Source organism: Heterodontus francisci, chromosome 37 (genome assembly GCF_036365525.1).
Source record: "Heterodontus francisci isolate sHetFra1 chromosome 37, sHetFra1.hap1, whole genome shotgun sequence".
Lineage (NCBI taxonomy): Eukaryota > Metazoa > Chordata > Chondrichthyes > Heterodontiformes > Heterodontidae > Heterodontus > Heterodontus francisci.
Genome location: NC_090407.1, coordinates 23,931,873 through 23,949,567, shown reverse-complemented (window position 1 = coordinate 23,949,567; position 17,695 = coordinate 23,931,873). Strand labels below are relative to the sequence as shown.

The 17,695-nt window shown below is 42.3% G+C and overlaps 1 protein-coding gene across 1 annotated transcript in view; it reads right to left on the bottom strand.

The window, feature by feature from the left end:
- The window catches only part of vwa1 (von Willebrand factor A domain containing 1), a 38,256-nt gene that overhangs the window by 16,506 nt on the left and 4,055 nt on the right, over nt 1-17,695 (bottom strand). The window contains exon 2 of the mRNA XM_068017313.1: nt 10,134-10,697. Within this exon, the coding sequence (XP_067873414.1) occupies nt 10,134-10,697 (564 nt within the window). The remainder of the gene's footprint in view (nt 1-10,133; nt 10,698-17,695) is intronic.

The window sequence follows — 17,695 nt, the reverse complement described above, 5'->3', positions numbered from 1 at the left end:
TTTCACCTGTGCTGTGCTTAAACATGGAAATGGATTGTCCACAGGTTTTTGAAATACTCTCAAAATCAGGACGGGCCCGATTTTAACTCTGTAAGTGGATGGGGTTTTATTGAGTTAAAATTTTGTCATTAATTCTGTTTCTTTCTCCACAGATGCTGCCTCACCTATTGAGTCCTTCCAGAATTTTCTGTTTATATTTGACAAACACACGTATTACTCAAATTGGACTCATTCCGACTTCTGATTGTTTTTTCTTGCAGCTGACTGTGGGCAGAGTCACCTTAACAAGATCAGTTTGCACAGTACCCAGACCTCCCAACCTGAAACTGTAAAATCAGTGACACAAGCCCAAAGAAATCGAGGAGACTTTACTCTGCACAGAGTCATCTTCAAATAAGCAAATACTTCCATTTTCAGTACCTCTAATGAGTTCATAAACCATGAACAAGGTAAGGGAGTTTGGATCTAAAGAGATTAATTTGTTTTTCCACCAACCCTTCTCAATGGGACCCTAGGGGGATTATGTGTAGTGACATGATGAATACAGTTTCCCACCGCACAGTGGCCAAAGGGATCAAGGACTCAAATTTCAATGATTCATGGTTTTTAACCTTTTATCAGTTTGATTGAGAAGTGTGAAGACAACAAATTGAACACACAGCAGATCAGACTCCCTGACTCCTGTAATTTCAAAACAAACTCTAACAACCAGTAGTTTTAGTCTTGGACAGCATTCCAATATTTCAGATGAGACGTTAAACTGAGGCCCCGTCCGCTCCCTCAGATCGACTATTTCGAAGAAGAGCAGGGGAGTTATCCCTGGTGTCCTGGCCAATATTTATTCCTCAAATCAACACAAGAACAGATTATTTGCTCATTATCACATTGCCATTTGTGGGAGCTTGCTGTGTGCAAACTGGCTGCCACATTTCCTACATTACAACAATGACTAATCTTTAAAAGTATTTCATTGGCTGTAAGTACTTTGGGATGTCCTGAAGTTGTGAAAGGTGCTCTATAAATGCAAGTCTTTTTTTCAGGAATGATGCCCTGATGTTGGGATGGGATCAAAATTCACCCGAGTATGGATCAGTTGAGAGAGATATACAGTGGAGAGATAACACCCTCCAAATACTAGCACTGTATTCTAAGAACATAGGAACAGGAGTAGCTCATTCAGCCCCTTGAAACTATTCTGCCCTTCAATCAGATCTTGGCTGATCTGTACCTCAACTTCATTTATCCACCTTTGATTCATATCCCTTGATACCCTCATCTAACAAAAATATATCAATCTCAGTCTTGAACATTTCAGTTGACCCAGCATTCACAGCCTTTTGGAGGAGAGAGTTCCAGATTTCCACTACCTCTTGTTTAAAAAATATTTCCTGATTTCACTCTTAAATGCCTAGCTCTAATTTTAGGATCACGTCCCTTTGTCTTGGAATTTTCCCACTAGAGGAAATCATTTCTCTGTATGTATTCCATCAAATCCCTTTATCACTTTAAATACATCAGTTAGACCATCCCACAACCTACTAAACTCAAGGGAACACTAGCCATGTTTATGCAACTTTTCCTCATAATTCAATTCTTTTAAGTCCCAGTATGATTCTGGTCAATCTGCGCTGCACCTTCTCCAAGGTTGATATATCCTTCCGAAGGTGCGTTGCCCAAAACTGAACATAGTATTCCAGATGGTGTCTGACCAAGTTTCTGTACAAGTGAAGCATCACTTCCACCTCTTTGTAATCCAGATCCTCTTACGATAAAGGCCAACATTCCATTGGTCTTTTTGACTACTTTTTGTACTTGTTCACTGGTGTTTGTGTACATGGACACCCAAATCCCTTTGCTCCTCCACAATGCCTAATCTCTTGCCATTAAATATTCTGGTTTGTCACTCCTGTGTGAAAGGATCATTAGGGAGTAAAGAATCGTAAAGGGTGGCACAGTGGCTAGCACCGCAGCCTCACAGCTCCAGCGACCCGGGTTCGATTCTGGGTACTGCCTGTGCGGAGTTTGCAAGTTCTCCCTGTGATCTCGTGGGTTTTCGCCGGGTGCTCTGGTTTCCTCCCACTGCCAAAGACTTGCAGGTGATAGGTAAATTGACCATTGTAAATTGCCCCTAGTGTCAGTAGGTGGTAGGGAATATGGGATTACTGTAAGGTTAGTATAAATGGGTGGTTGTTCGTCGGCACAGACTTGGTGGGCCGAAGGACCTGTTTCAGTGCTGTATCTCTAAATAAATAAATTGATTTTTGTATTAAGCTGCTAAAGTTAAAAGGTTGCAAAACTTTGCTGAGTTTGGCAATCTTCACAGAGATCACAAACAGCCTGATTTTGACATTAAACAACACATTGATTACACTTAGATTTAGATTTTGTCACTATTCATGCATTGTTGCTACTTATCTGTAGTGTAGCCATAATAAAGTACATTCTCTCTCTTGCTAAAGACTAAACACCAGCAGTTTCTGCTAACTTCCTGGATCACAGACATCAGATAAATGGATAAAGATTGTGTGTAAAGGTTATGGAATGTGCATGTAGTAATACAATAAGACAGGGGATAGAAAGAGCCAGGCCATAGTCAGAAGTTGGAAGATGAGGCAGAAGGAAGAAATCTAAAAAGTTGAGCTCAACGACTAATAAAAGTGTGATTTTCAACAGCAAAGCATTGCCGTGTGTTGTCTGTGAGTATGTCCATGCAACCTTCAATAAACTTGGAACTTGTAAGTCTTTGACTTCGGTGTCTGTGACCCTCAGTCTTGCTACATATTCAAGGACTGCAACCTCTGTCTAACCTGACACTTGGATATAAAATGGATGACCTTACACTTCCCCATGTTGAACTCCATCTGTTACCGTCTGGCCTACTCACTTAATCTATCTGTGTCCCTTTGCAACTTCATGTTCCCATTTACACAACTTACTGAATCTGAATCTGTTCGTACTGGTAATGTAACCTGATACAGAAGTGAGATCTGAGACATTTTATTACAGTGAGGTAGGGAGCAACTCATCTTGATTTTGGTTTCAGAATAATGACTGGGTTAGCCTGGAGTGAGACACACACTGTGAGTGACTGTCTACTCTCTGCTACAGTATAATCCCATCATTTGACACAATATTTCTTCAGTTTGCTCATCCTTTACTCAGGTAACCGAAATTTATCAAAAAATAAAGTAATAGCAGCAAAGACACACTGTAAATCTGCAAACATGACGCTGGGTGCCAATATTAGCAGAACCTGAACAAATATACTTAGCTGATTATGGGATCTGCAATCCGCCAGCCTAACATAGAGACAAGAGCTCTCAGTAAAATTCATGATCACACGAGAATTATTTTGTGCAAATATACAATAATGAGCAGATTTCTGGATCTCCGAAGATTCTGTAGTTAAACCTCTGGAATCCCAGCTAATTCAAGCTTTCCTTTAATACTGGACCAGCTGATCCTGGTCATGTTCAGCTCCTGCCCAGGCTTTATTCTTACAATGATGTTTCAGCTAAATTGTGTGAAGAGCGAGAAACAGACAGAGGGAGAGAGAGACACACACACACACACACACACACACAGAGGTAGGGAGAGCCTGTGCTTGGAGAGATACACGTCAACAGAGAGAGAAAGAGAAAGCGTACAAGAGAGAATGAGCAGCCAGATTACATATACAGAACTGGAGGAGGTCTGGGTATTGTTAAAGTTGCAACGTTGTAACAAAAAAGGAAAATCAAGCTCCGGTGGAACCAGCCAGAACTCATGGCTGAGATTCCTCAGCAGATGATCAGACAGATGTTGCAATCTTGCCCAGTCCCCCTTCCTGAAGCAGCTGAAAATGTTGGCTGGGAGTGGAAAGCAGCAAGTCACAGTTCACTGTAATTAAGTCTGAGGGCTCCAGCTGCTACAACGAATGGTGTGTGTTTACACAGTATTTACATGTCAAGTCAAGAATTTCATATATAACAACATGCCCTGGAAATGAGACCATCATTATGGCACTGGCCCTCACATGCCTCAAGAATGTAATCTTTGGCTTGGGATGGGGTGTTCAGCCCATCTTAATTCATCCATCCTGAAGCAGATTACATAGCTTTCCCCTCGCCCACTGCAAAATCCAGTTGTTTCTTAACAACTTAATTGATTCCAGGATATTCATCTCCGTTCCATGTGCTGATCACACTCTGCGTGAAGGAAAACTTCCTGATATCAGCCCCGAATTTCAACCTTGGTCCACTTGTCCTACTCTTGTAATTTAAAATGGTCTTCCAGATTACTTCATGGTCCCACCCAGCTGAAGGATGGAGGAGAGATCTTGAAGGAAGATGGTGGGGTCAGCCGTGTCAATGACTGCGGATAGGTCACGAAGAATGAGGAGGGATAGCTTACCATGGTCACATAGGCTGTCATTTGTGACTTTGATTTCAGTACTGTGGCAAGGGATTCAAACATGGAGTTGTGGGAAAGATGGGCCTGGATTTGCTCGGGATTACTGTGTTTCATTCCACTAACTTATATATTTCTTTATATATTTCTACAAGGCCCTTTTTATTTCAAAGCTGAAGAGCCTCTCTCCAACAGTATTGCTTCAGGGAATGAAAAATGATTTGCAGACTCATGATGCCCAACAGCTGCTGTTCAAAATTATCCCTAGAACAAATTCTACAGCCTCCAGTACTTCACACAGTTTAAAAACCAGTAACTGTTTCAGAAGCATTTAAAATTGGAACTTGTATAATGGGGCGAGTGACTTTGATTGTGACAAACCACAGTGTATGAAGGCTTTTCATACTTAGTGTTCTTCACACATAACTACATAATTTCATCATGTTTCCTTGCAATAAGTTAAGCCTTTGGATTCCATACATTTGTCACTGCCAACATTCAGTAGGTTTGAATGATTGGAAACATCACTAGTTGCTGAGGCCACATGAAGGTTATATTTAATTAACTCAATTACTTCGAAGAGGAGCTCACCAGACACCAGTTTAAGGTGATTGGCAAAAGAAGCGACAGTGACATGAGGAAAAACTTGTTTGTGCAGCGAGTGGTTAGAATCTGGAATGCACTGCCTGAGCGTGTAGTGGAGGTAGATTCAACCGTGGCTTTCAGAAGAGAACTGGATAAATACCTAAAGAAAGAAAATTTGCAGGCCTATGGGGAAAGGCGGGGGAATGGGACTAGCTTAAATTGTTCTTGTAGAGAGCCGGCATGGACAGGATGGGCCGAATGGTCTCCTTCTGTGCTGTAACCGTTCTATGATTCTATAAAGGTGTGATGTCAGAGGAGTAGGCAATAATGGTTTTGGAGAGCTGACACCTGTGCTTTATAAGAGGGTTGAGTGAAGCAGAACAGGAACAGGCACCTCTCATTTTACTCACCTAGAAAAACAGAGGTCATATAGCAGTGTCCTTGCCAAAACAGCAACCAATAACTTGTCATGTGCATTCTAGATAGGACAGAATCCATTTGCCACACAAACCAATAACTGTATTAAGATAGTGTTTGGCCAATGATTTTTGAATCCTGTAGCCAATAGAACTATTCAACTCCTGCAGCCGCCTTTGAAGTCCCCCAAGGATCTGTCCTCGACCCCCTTCCTCTTCATTTATATGCTGTTCCTTCGCCACATCACCCAAAGACGTAGCCCCCAATATTTATGGGGAGGCAGAGGGAGAGAGGATGATTGTTAATGGTTGGGAAACATGGAAATAGGAGAAAGGTGGAGGACCTGCCAAATTTAATGGAGGGACTTCATTAGAATTCTAGAACTCAGTCAGCCAGATTGAGAGGGTGACCACTACTGGGTGAGAAGGCTGTTGTACAAAGCTGCAGCTGGGGAAGGGAGAGGAGAGAGGGGGGGAGAGATCATCGGTGGTGGATGGGGGGAGTGGAGGGAAGAGATCAGGAGCAGGAGAAGGAGAGATAGATGGGTGGTATGGAAATATCAGGGATGGAGGGAGGCAGATTGTGATAGCATAGCTTGTGTGGGGTTGGGGGGTGGGGAGTGAGGGGGCCCTTTCCTGCTTCTCCTGGCCCACAAGCAGTGCTGGAAAAGGATTTGCCTGCTGGATCCGGCAGTTCTCGTTTCCCTTTAGCTGCCAGCTTTCCAACCCCTCGGAAATCCAGCCTGCAGCCATTAAATCCAAATGGCTACTGGAGACTGAAGCACACAGCCTCATTAACATATTATAATTAGTAACCTTTCGAGAGCTAGTTACTGTCCAACACTCAACCTGCCCCAGTTGAACCGGAAATAGGTGCGTTCGGTTGGGGTTGGGTTTCCCATCTTTTACATTTAAACTCCCTCACCCGCCACTGCCCAATTCATCCTCAGGGGTTAAAATTCTCCCCACAGTGCTAGCTTCCACATGCATGATGATGAATGACACCCAGCTCTATTCATCCATCACATCTCCTAACCCCTCCACTGCCACTGTCTTGTCAAACTATTGGTCCAACACAAAGTCCAGAATTAGCCACAATTTCCGCCAGTTAAACATTGGAAAAACCAAAACCATTGTTTTCAGCCATGTCACAAACACTGCACCCTCGCGATAGATTCCATCCCACTCCCCAGACACTGTCTCAGGTTAAACCAGATAGTTTACAAGCTCCATGTTCTATTTGACCACAAACTGAGCACCCCACCCAAATATCACCCACCTCAACCCAATGCTTTTCTGACTGGCCTCCCATCCTTCACCCTCCAATACACTTCATCTCATTAAAAACTCTGCGACTTGTATCCAATGCCGCATCAAGTTCCACTCACTCATCTCCCCTGTGCTCACTGATCTACATTGGTTCCTGGTCCCCCAGCTCCTGAAATTTAATTTTTCAGCTTCATATTTTAAATCCCTTCATGGCCTCACCAATTCCTATTACTGTAACCTTCTATAGCCTTGCAGAGAGCTCCGTGTTCTTCCAACTCTGGCCTCATGCGTTCACCATTATTTTTGCCCCACCATTGGGCCTTCTGCTGTCTGGGTTCTAAGTTTTGGAATTCCCTCCCTAATGTATCCACCTCTTCTTCTTCCTTTAAGATCATCCTTAAAACACAATTCTTTGACCACGCTTTTGTTCACCTGACCTAATATCTCCTTCTTTGGCTCAGTAATGATTTTTGTCTGATGACACTTCTGAAACTGCATTTGGACATTATTGCTACGTGACTATTTACTGTTAGGTTCTGTTCTCATTGGTCAATAATTAAATGGAGACTATGTGGGCTTCACCCATGCCCTGGGGCCAATGTCTTTGTGCTGAAAATTCCCTTTGTGTTACATTTTCTTATTCACCATCTTAGAAAGGTCCTTTGTTCCATACACTCAAAAATTGGCATCAAACCTGGTCAGATGAGTAAAAGAATTTCATTATCAGTTTTTCTGTTCTGTGTACAGGGTCAGCATTGGGGAGGGTGGTGGGGGAGGAGGAACTACATATCAAATGTCGTAACTCAGCTGAAAACTGGATAATTACGCTAATCGCCCTTAGAATCCTTTTAATTTTAATTTACAGTAGAAATTCACTTTCCTGGAGTGATCCCTGCTGGATGAACAGCTTTTTCTGCCTTATTTCCTTGTGGTGCAATTTTAAAAAGTGGCAGCCAGACACAATCAATCACAATTAAACATCACTAACAATTAAAGGCAAAGGATATAACTTGCAAGTTACAGACACCGTACAGGGGAAGGCCATTCTTGTATGTAAAGTGCTCACAGTTATTACAATCCAAAGGCACTTTAATGTTTGATTAGGTCTGGGTGAGTGAGGCTCAAATTAAGACTCTTGAACTCCGTGCCCCTCTTTCCAATTACATTGAAAGCTGCTGCAATTTTTCCTGTAAATCCAATTGAATGCAACAGCCCATTTTCCTGTACATGGTACAGCTTACTATTGCAAACGAACCGCAAGGAAAGTGTGAGAAATAAGATCAGTGTGCTGAAGGCTGATTACAGTGCCAGTTGTACATCTTAAGGCAGTTCAGGTTTGTGCAAATTATAGGTCCGTAATTCAGGAGTGTAGCTGACTGTTTACTAATACCTTTATAATACACAGCAACCTTCGATATGGATCGCACTGGTTAAAAAAGGTTTTCGTTACTTATTCATGGGATGTGAGCATCGCAGGCAAGGACAGCATTTGTTGCCCATCACTAATTGCCCTTGAGAAGGTGGTGGTGAGCTGCCTTCTTGAACTGCTGCAGTCCATGTGGGGTAGGTACATCCACAGTGCTGTTAGGAAGGGAGTTCCAGGATTTTGACCCAGCGACTGTGAAGGAACGGTGATATAGTTCCAAGTCAGGATGGTGTGTGACTTGGAGGGGAACTTGCAGGTGCTGGTGTTCCCATGCAACTGCAGCTCTTGTCCTTCTAAGTGGTAGAGGTCACAGGTTTGGAAGGTGCTGTCTAAGGAGCCTTGGTGCATTGCTGCAGTGTATCTTGTAGATGGTACACACTGCTGCCACTGTGCATGGTTGGTGGAGGTAGTGCATGTTTGTGGATGGGGTACCAATCAAGCGGGCTGCTTTTGTCCTGGATGGGGTCTTCTTGAGTGTTGTTGGAGATACACCCACCTAGGCAAGTGGAGAGTATTCCTTCACATTCTTGACTTGTGTTTTGCAGATGGTGGACAGGTATTGGGGAGTCAGGAAGTGAGTGGCTCACCACTGCCTTCTCAAGGGCAACAAGAGATAAACAATAAATGATGGCTTTGTCAGCAATTCCCGTATTCTAACAATACATTTTATTAAAGTAGGCAGCAGCACGGATCCAACTCCATGCTCATTTAGTGGCTCAGAACAGGAGGCACTTAATCCAACAGCAGATCACAAGACCTACCAAATGTTGGGTCACCACTGAGAAGAACTATTATGCTCATCAGCATAAATGCCATCATAATTCTCTATATGACTCAGCAAAGAAATTAGGGTGGATCAACCTGCAATAGGTCCAGTTCTAGGTCGTGAATCCTGTGCAGGCTATTTGCTCAATAACTGACTGTCAGCTCCTGTTTACACTTTAAAAACAGTCTCTGCTATGTTTTGCCATATCAAACAGAACACCGTACCTTGACCAGTAATAAACAAGAATTGTTATCTGCATTTTTATCCTTTTCTCCTCAAGCTAGCCCGTTGCCTCTCCTCATCTCTTTATGTTTAACTGCTCCCTCTCCCTCTAAAGGAGCCTTCCTATTAACAGTAAGTGAAGGGATCTGATAACATTTTCTGTTGGGAATGTAACATTTAAATTAGCAGATACTGTAACCAAAATAGTTTATAAAGGTGAATTATACAAAACAACACAGATTACAGAAACAGCATTCTTCACTAATACAGATGGTGGCAAAACTATTTGGTTAGAATATTCCTGCAACTTTGCACAGAACTATTTTCCTGTATAGTTATTTTACATATATTTGTTTCTTTGATTACTTTAGCGGGATATGTTGTCCTAAAAAGATTGATTCATGTGCCCTTTTATTAAGAGGTACAATCACATGATAATGATGAATTAAGCAAGTGTGTGATTCAGCACTAAATTAACTACTTCAATTAATGTTTTAAACAAGTAAAAGCTTCTCATTAATTCACCATATTAAAGCTTGTCTGCAAGCAGATTCTGCATTACTGAAGCATGGATAATCCCCATGCCCAGTTTAAGCAGCTGTTCCAAGTACTGGCTTGTACAAAAACTGCCCAAAAGTACATCAATAGCCTACTGAAGAGTCCTAGAATTCTTGTTTCGTACCTGGTATGAGCTATTTCAAACTATAGCACGGCCTTCAATACAAGAACCATCCTTGATAGAGAACTGTACCAAATAGGCAGGTCATCTCCATCCGCCAACCAACATCTAGCACTGGACACCTGGGATCTGGTCTCCTTGGCCTTTTGTTGCAAAGCTGCACACACACATCCCTGGGAGCTGCTCAGCCTCCCACCTCAGTCACTGAGCTGCACCAGCAAAGCCCTGGGTGCTCACCCCCTCCCCAATCACGGAGCTACACACACAGAGCCCTGAGAGGTGGTTCTGCGCCTCCCAGTGATAGATGAAGATAAAGGTATTGGGAGAACATACTACAGCTGAAAGAATTAGGTGGAAGTCATGACTGTAATAGGGACATACCTAGAATTTCGTTACGCAGCTCCTCAGTAATAACATACATATCATCCGGATCTACGTAATACAGGTGCCTTTCTGATGGTTCACTAGCTGCAGCCTTCAGTTCAATATAATTGCCCCTCCCCGTGCTAACAATGAAAATTGTAACCCCGAGGTCCTTGAGGAGTTGGATGGGCTCTGTTATATCGTCTGATGATACCCCATCTGTGAGCCATACCAGGACCTTTGGAACATTTGGTCTGGCACCTGCTTTCTGTGTGAACATGGTGTCTTTAGCATGAGTCAGTGCCTTGCCGGTATTGGTGTCTCCCAGTTTCTGCTTCATGTTCAGGAGAGCCCACTGCAGAGCAGTGTCTGACGTGTACTTATTAAATGGAAACTCTACCACTGGGTCATCACTAATGTGCACGAAGCTGACCTGCACATCGGTGGGGCCTACGGGGAACGGCTTTAGTAAATCAACAACAAACTCTTTCAATCCGGTGAATTCATAGGGCAAGATACTTCCAGAACTATCCATCAAGAAGAGTAGGTCTCCCTCTGCATCCGCTATAACATGCTCAGCCCCTGAAGGAGAGAACAAAACAACAGATTAACTTAGAATAAAGGCATAACTGGACACCCATCTGAAACATTAATGTTGTTTCTCTCTGCACAGATGCTGCCAAACCTGCTGGATGTTTCCAGCATTTTCTGCTTTTACTGTAGATTAATTTTACTGTTTGCACAGTACTAGATTCTATTGATAAATGTTATGAATGACTCATGCATTATAGCGTTGAGATGTGAGAATGATCCTGAGAAGCTTTGGGCTATAACTCAGAACACACCATCCTGACATATTGATCAATATGTCCAGTTCTGAAGTATGACACGCAATTTTGATGACCCTACCTCAAAAAGCTGAGTGATCCATTAGATAGGGTTCAGAAAGGAGTGACTGGGATGGGTTCAGGCCTAAGAGGATTTTTAAAAAAATGTATTTGTTCTTGGGACGTGTGCATTGCTGGCAAGACCAGCATTTATTGTCCATCCCTAACTGACCTTATGAAAGTGGTGGCAAGCATGTAGGGAGTTCCAGGATTTCGACCCAGTGAAAATTAAGGAACTTCGATATATTTCCAAGTCAGGATGGTCTGTGAATTGGAGGAGAACTTGCAGGTGAGGGTGTTCCCATGCACCTGCTGCTCTTGTTCCAGGCGGTAGAGGTTGCAGGTTTGAGAAGTGCTGTCAATGAGGCCTTGGAAAGTTGCTGCAATGCAACTTGTAGATGGCAGACACTGTAGCCACAGTGCACCAGTGCTGGAGGGAGTGAATGTTTAAAGTGGTGGATGGGGCACTGATCAAGCGGGTTGCTTTGTCCTACTAAGATACAAAGAAAGGCTCTAGTGATTAAGCCAATTTTTGCTGGAGAAAATACTGAGTGGAGACATGATCCAGGTTCTTAAGGTAGTGAAAAATGAGGAAGAATGGAAATAAACAACGTGGAACACAGGATTGGGGCATAAGAACAACATTCACTAGCCTTAATTAGCAATTAGATGAAACTATTTTTTCCTGAACAACTATGAAACAGATTCCTGGTGAGTGGAGTTTCTTTGGGGTCAATTAACACCTTTAAAAGGAGCTGGACCAATATCTCCTGAGAAGGGATTGCTATTAGACAGATGTTAAAAACATTGCTTAGTTTTCTTTTCTCAGTGGAGCTAGGGGAAGAAACCTGGTAGTTCCATAATGTGAAAGTGATCAACAGGTGGCGTAGGAGGATAGCCCATTTAAAAAAAAATCATAATAGGTTCTGGTGGAGTGAGAATGTTATAAATGCTCCTGTGTTTACCTTTACTGCCCAATATCTAGTCATATGATAGTGTGACCTTTCATTCTGAGTACTCTCTCCTGTTAATCTTGCACATGTAAGGTCCGAGGCTGGGAATTCTGCAGCGAATAACTCACTTCCTAACTCTCCAATGCCTGTCCACCATCTACAAGGCAGAAGTCAGGAGTGTGATGGAATACTCTCCACTTGCCTGGATGGGTGCAGCTCCAACAACACTCAAGAAGCTCGACACCATCCAGGACAAAGCAGCCTGCTTGATTGGCACCCCATCCACCACCTTCAACATTCACTCCCTTCACTACTGACGCACAGTGGCAGCAGTGTGTACCATCTACAAGATGCACAGCTGCAACTCACCAAGACTCCTCTGACAGCACCTTCCAAATCCATGACCTCTACCACCTAGAAGGACAAGGACAGCAGATGCATGTGAACACCATCACCTGCAAGTTCCCCTCCAAGCCATACACCATTCTGACTTGGGACTATATCGCCATTCCTTCACTGTCACTCGGTCAAAATCCTGGAACTCCCTTCCTAATAGCACTGTGGATATACCTACACCCGAAGGACTGCAGCAGTTCAAGAAGGCAGTTCACCACCACCTTCTCAAGGGCAATTAGGGATGGGCAATAAATGCTGGCCTGGCCAGTGATGCCAACATCCCATGAATGAATAACATGCCCCAAAGTGCATTTCTCCTAGTTTTCCCAAGGCAGCCTGATAAACATTCTAGTATGATTGGGCCAGTTGCGAATCAAGATACAAAATACAAAATTAAATAGAATATAGTGTTTCGTGAAATTCAAGTTATTTCATAATGTGCCACATAACATGGAAAATAACAAAATCACCACTCCACCCAGTTAATGATCAAAATTAACTTTACTCGTTAGCAATCCTTGGAACTAACCAGCAATAACCTTTCTCTTACAATGCATATATGTTCATATCTTAGCCATGCTGCTGCTAAGTCCTATGTTCCAATGTTCCTAAATTCAATCAGATGTTTCACTTTTTATGGGTTGATTAGACAATGAAAGCATTCCTGACTGTTTCCAAATTCAAACTCGAGCAAAATGCCTTTGTTGTAACTTGTGAGGGAGCCAATAACATGACTGTTGACCTGTCTCTCCTGTGTTGGGTATTGGCACATTGAGCTGTCAATCAAAATCTGGTATCTCTAATCAGAAACCTCATCCGCTCCATTTATATGGTCTGCTCAAATATGATCCCATGCTGTGCTCTGTGCAAGAAAGCCATTCTCACAGTACATCCAACATCCTTTCTGAAATGTCCAACTGTTATGGTATGCAAGAGTACGTGAGTCCTGGCTCTTGGGTCTAATACCCCCTTCCTAGATAGCTTGTATTGTGTGGTTAACCCTTTTTATGCTGACTTTAAGTAAATAAATAAATGAAATTCCTCCAAGACTAAATATTCAATGGTTTTGAAACATAATGGAGACTGATGGCTGACTGGCCTTTCTTGCTTTGGGTTTTCCTATGTCTTTACGGTGTAAACTGATGTATTGGAGGTAATAGCTTCCTGTTAATTATCCTACAGTTGCCATTTTTAATTCTTATCACACCAGCAGGTGAGGCCTAGGATTCAAAAGGACGAAATGGAAAGGAATACAGCACATTTTTTTTTGGAGTAAAATATTCTACTTTTCAGGGTAGGGGATACTAGGGCTAGCAAATGAATTCTGCCAGCACTCATCAGCATCAAAACTGATGAAAGGTCACAGACCTGAAATGTTAACTTTGTTTTGCTCTCCGCAGCTGCTGCCAGATCTGGTGAGTATTTCCAGAATTTTCTGTTTTTATTTTGGAGTCCTCCTGGTGTCCTGGCTAACATTGATTGCCTCATCCAACATTAGCAACGCAGATTATCTGGCCATTTATTTCATCGCTGTTTGTGGGATCCTGCTGTTCATAAATTTGTTGCCTGTATGCTTACAACCCTCACTGCAGTTCAAAAGTACTTAATTGCCTGCGAAGCACTTTGAGTTGTTCTGAGGTTGTGAAAGGCACTATAGAAATGCAAACTCCTTCCCACCTGCACGAATTCACACTTTTAAAAATAGACGGGAGAATGTGACAAAGCTGAACTCAGTACTTTGATGGAGGTTGAGATTATGGGTGAGGTGTGTGACTTGTCATTCTTCTTCCTGTGATTTCCCTCCCAGCCCTTCCTACAACCACATTCACTGTCATGCATGCTGGCTGCAGTTTGGTTTATTCCCTGTAATTCTAGCTTGACATTGTGTAACTGGCAGTGCATTTCCTGTCACTGGGCTCTACACACCTGCACCATCATATTGTTGTTATGTTAAAGTTTGTTGCGTGGGCCTTAAAGAAATTCAGAGTTTGCTGCTGTGTCTTAATGAAATTAAAAATGAAATATGGAACGAGTAACTACAGTAGAGAGCATTCCAAGTGAGGACACGCAAACCAGGACTGACGGTAACACAAGCTGGTACGGAGGCTGACTAACAGCCACACAAAAAGATTTATGTTTGGCCCCAAGCAATTTGTACAGGAAGTGATTTTATTGTACTTGATATACAATAAGACATGATTCATTCAACTTGAGACAGTCTTACTGATTACACAGCAGATCAAAGACAGGCACTCCCAGTACACACAATCTGTTTAGTACCACCTTCTTTGTCATGCATCCCTGGTTACCTTATAATCATTAGATTGTTGTCACTTTAAATAGTTAGTACATAGAACAACATAATTCCCTGTGCAACGTTTGGCTAAATTAAAGAGACACACAAGACAATTAGTAACCAAGCTTAGCATACCCAGTCAGTGAGACAATCTCAGCACATAGCAGATTGTAGCTGTTACTAATTGTTTATTTATAAAAGCTAAATATTATTGCACACTTAGTGATATGCTTGAATACACAGTGTCAACAGGTTTTGGAGAGTGCACTGCAAGAATTTTTGTGGTGTATTTTTTCTCTCATCAATGTGAATGTTATGTGAATGTTCGTGCTGGGAATGGAGTACTTTCTACATTGAATATTCAGTGTCAGCATCAAGCACTCCCCGGGGCAGGTACAGCACAGGTCAGATACAGAGTACAGCTCCAACTATACTCCCCATCAAACACTCCCAGTTTAGGTATAACACAGCTTAATCATAAGAGTAAAGCATCCTTGACACTTTCCCATTAAACACTCCCACATCAATTGCAGCACAGGCTAGATACAGCGTGAAGCTCTTTCTACACTCCCCCAATAATATGCCTCAGCTCAATGCCCTCTACTTTGCCTGTGTGACATTTCTAATGTGTGGACTACTCCAATTATATTATTTAAATGACAGTTTTTAAAGATGTTTCCTGTATATTTTTAGCTTATTTTATAACCTGGTTACTTCCCATTCTGTGATATTTACCCCAGTATAGAATAGAGACGAGGAAGACCATTCAGCCCATCATAGCTCATCCAGACAGCATGATCCTAAATTCCCCTAATTGCAGCTATCATCAAAATCCTATATGCCAAATGTGAAATATTAATTTCATCGGTTGGAACCTTACATTAGACATTTAATGGAAAATTCTTACAAATAACTTTTTTAAAAACTGGCAGCCAGGTTGGCCACTGCAATTTACATTTGAAACACCAAAAGATCAAACTGGAGAAGACAAATCTCATCCAGCCTAGCCAGAACAATGGGGTGCTTTCAGTGACTAAATTACCTAGAATGACCTGATCAACATAGTTGTCAAATTCATCTACACCATTGACTTTGAAAGAACCAACCCCCTCCATGTGTGACTGGACATCTTGAGGTGTAGCAACTTGAATCTCAGAGAAGGTTCCAAGAGAACCTCATTAAAAAAAACAAAGGGGTTTGATAGAGTCATGTGACTGCCTGTGCAACTCTGGAGACACTGTAAGCTTTGTCACACAGACAGCAAGTAGGAGTAACTGAAAAGCCATCAACGAAGCAAGTTTCTTTCTCTCTCTCTCTCACAAGAAAGAATCAAGAGAAGATCTGGCTGTGACTGGGAACCCCCTCAGCCTACAGACCGCTACAGCCAGCAACCAGGGGACAATTCACCCCCTCTTCTGCCTTCAGGAGCCCTGAGCAAAGCAAGCCCACTACCATTCACGTGGCCCAGCGAGGACTTCAGGAATACAATTTCAGCTGAGGAAAATTGGACTCACCAACTGTATTTAAATTCCATTTATTCAGGACTTTAATCCAACTACCAAATCTGTTTTCCCTCTGTAATCTATTTGTGTGTGCATGTGACTGTTGTGTGAATGTGTGTGTGAATGTGTAGCGTATTTTTAGTATTTTAATCGGGTTAGATTGTTAAGAGTAATAAACTTACATCTTTCTTGTTTAAATTCAAGAAAACCTGTCTGATTAGTTCTTTTGTAATTACATTAGAGGAAAGGAGCAGGTACTCACTGAGGTGGTAAGTGCAACCATTGTGTTAAAAAAGGATAAACCCTGTTGCAGTCAAACAAGAGAAGGGGAAAAAGGAGAGCCTGAGACACCATCCCCTCCCCCCGTCCCCACCCCCTGACTCCTCACCTGGCCATAATACAGTATTTAATTATTTCTTAAAAAGACTCTAGAGTTTTTCCCCTAGTACTCTTCCTGGACGTCCGTTCCATAGGTTGATCAATCTTTGTATGAAGAAGAATTTCATGACATCTGTACTAAATTCACATTTTACTATGAATCTTTGTTCCCTGTCCCTGCTGTCAGTATGTAATAAAGAAAGACTTGCATTTATATAGCACCTTTCACAATCTCAGGACATCCCAATGTGTTTTACAGCCAGTGAAGTACTTCTGAAGTGTAGTCACTGTTGTAATGTAGGAACTTCAGCAGCCAATTTGCGCATAGCAAGGTCCTACAAACAGCAATGTGATAACGACCAGGTAATCTGTTTTTGTGATGTCGATTGAAAGATAAATATTGTCCAGGTCACCAGGGATAGCACTTCTTCAAAATAGTGTCATGGGATCTTTTACATCCACCTGAGGGGGTGACAGGGCGTCAGTTTAGAGTTTCATCCAAAAGATGGCACCTCCGACTGTGCAGCACTCCCTCAGTACTGCACTGGAGTGTCAATCTGGATTTTTGTGCTCAAGTCTCTGGAGTGGAACTTGAACCCACAACCTTCTGACTCCAGAAGCGAGAGTGCTACCAACTGAACCATGCCTGACACTCATAATGTAAAATTATATTCCAGGTTTACTTTTTCTGTTCCCGTACTAGCCTATATATCTTGACGACTACCTTTCAGCCACCCTTTTCAGTTATAAAAATGCCCAAATTTCTCCAATCCTTCCTCAAAACTTAGACCTTTGACACTAGGGGGGGGGGGGGGGATCAGTCTTCTCTGCACTGCCTCTAACACCTGAATGCTTCGCTTATGTCTCAGCAACCAAAATCAGATGCAGTATTCAGGTGCAATCTGACCACAGCACTGTGCAGTTTGGTCGTCTTGTAGTTGACTGACTTTTTTTCAACATTCTATTGGTTTTACTGATTACTGTGATGAATTGATTGAACATGTTGAGAATAATTTTAACTTTGGGCAATTATGTAAAACGGGCGATATCGATTTGGTGACCCACTCCACACCTTTCTTAATTTTCTCTTCTACAGGCTTTAAATGGAAATGAAAATGAATGGTGGTTTATAGTGGGTGGTTAATACAATATCAGCCATTTTATAGCA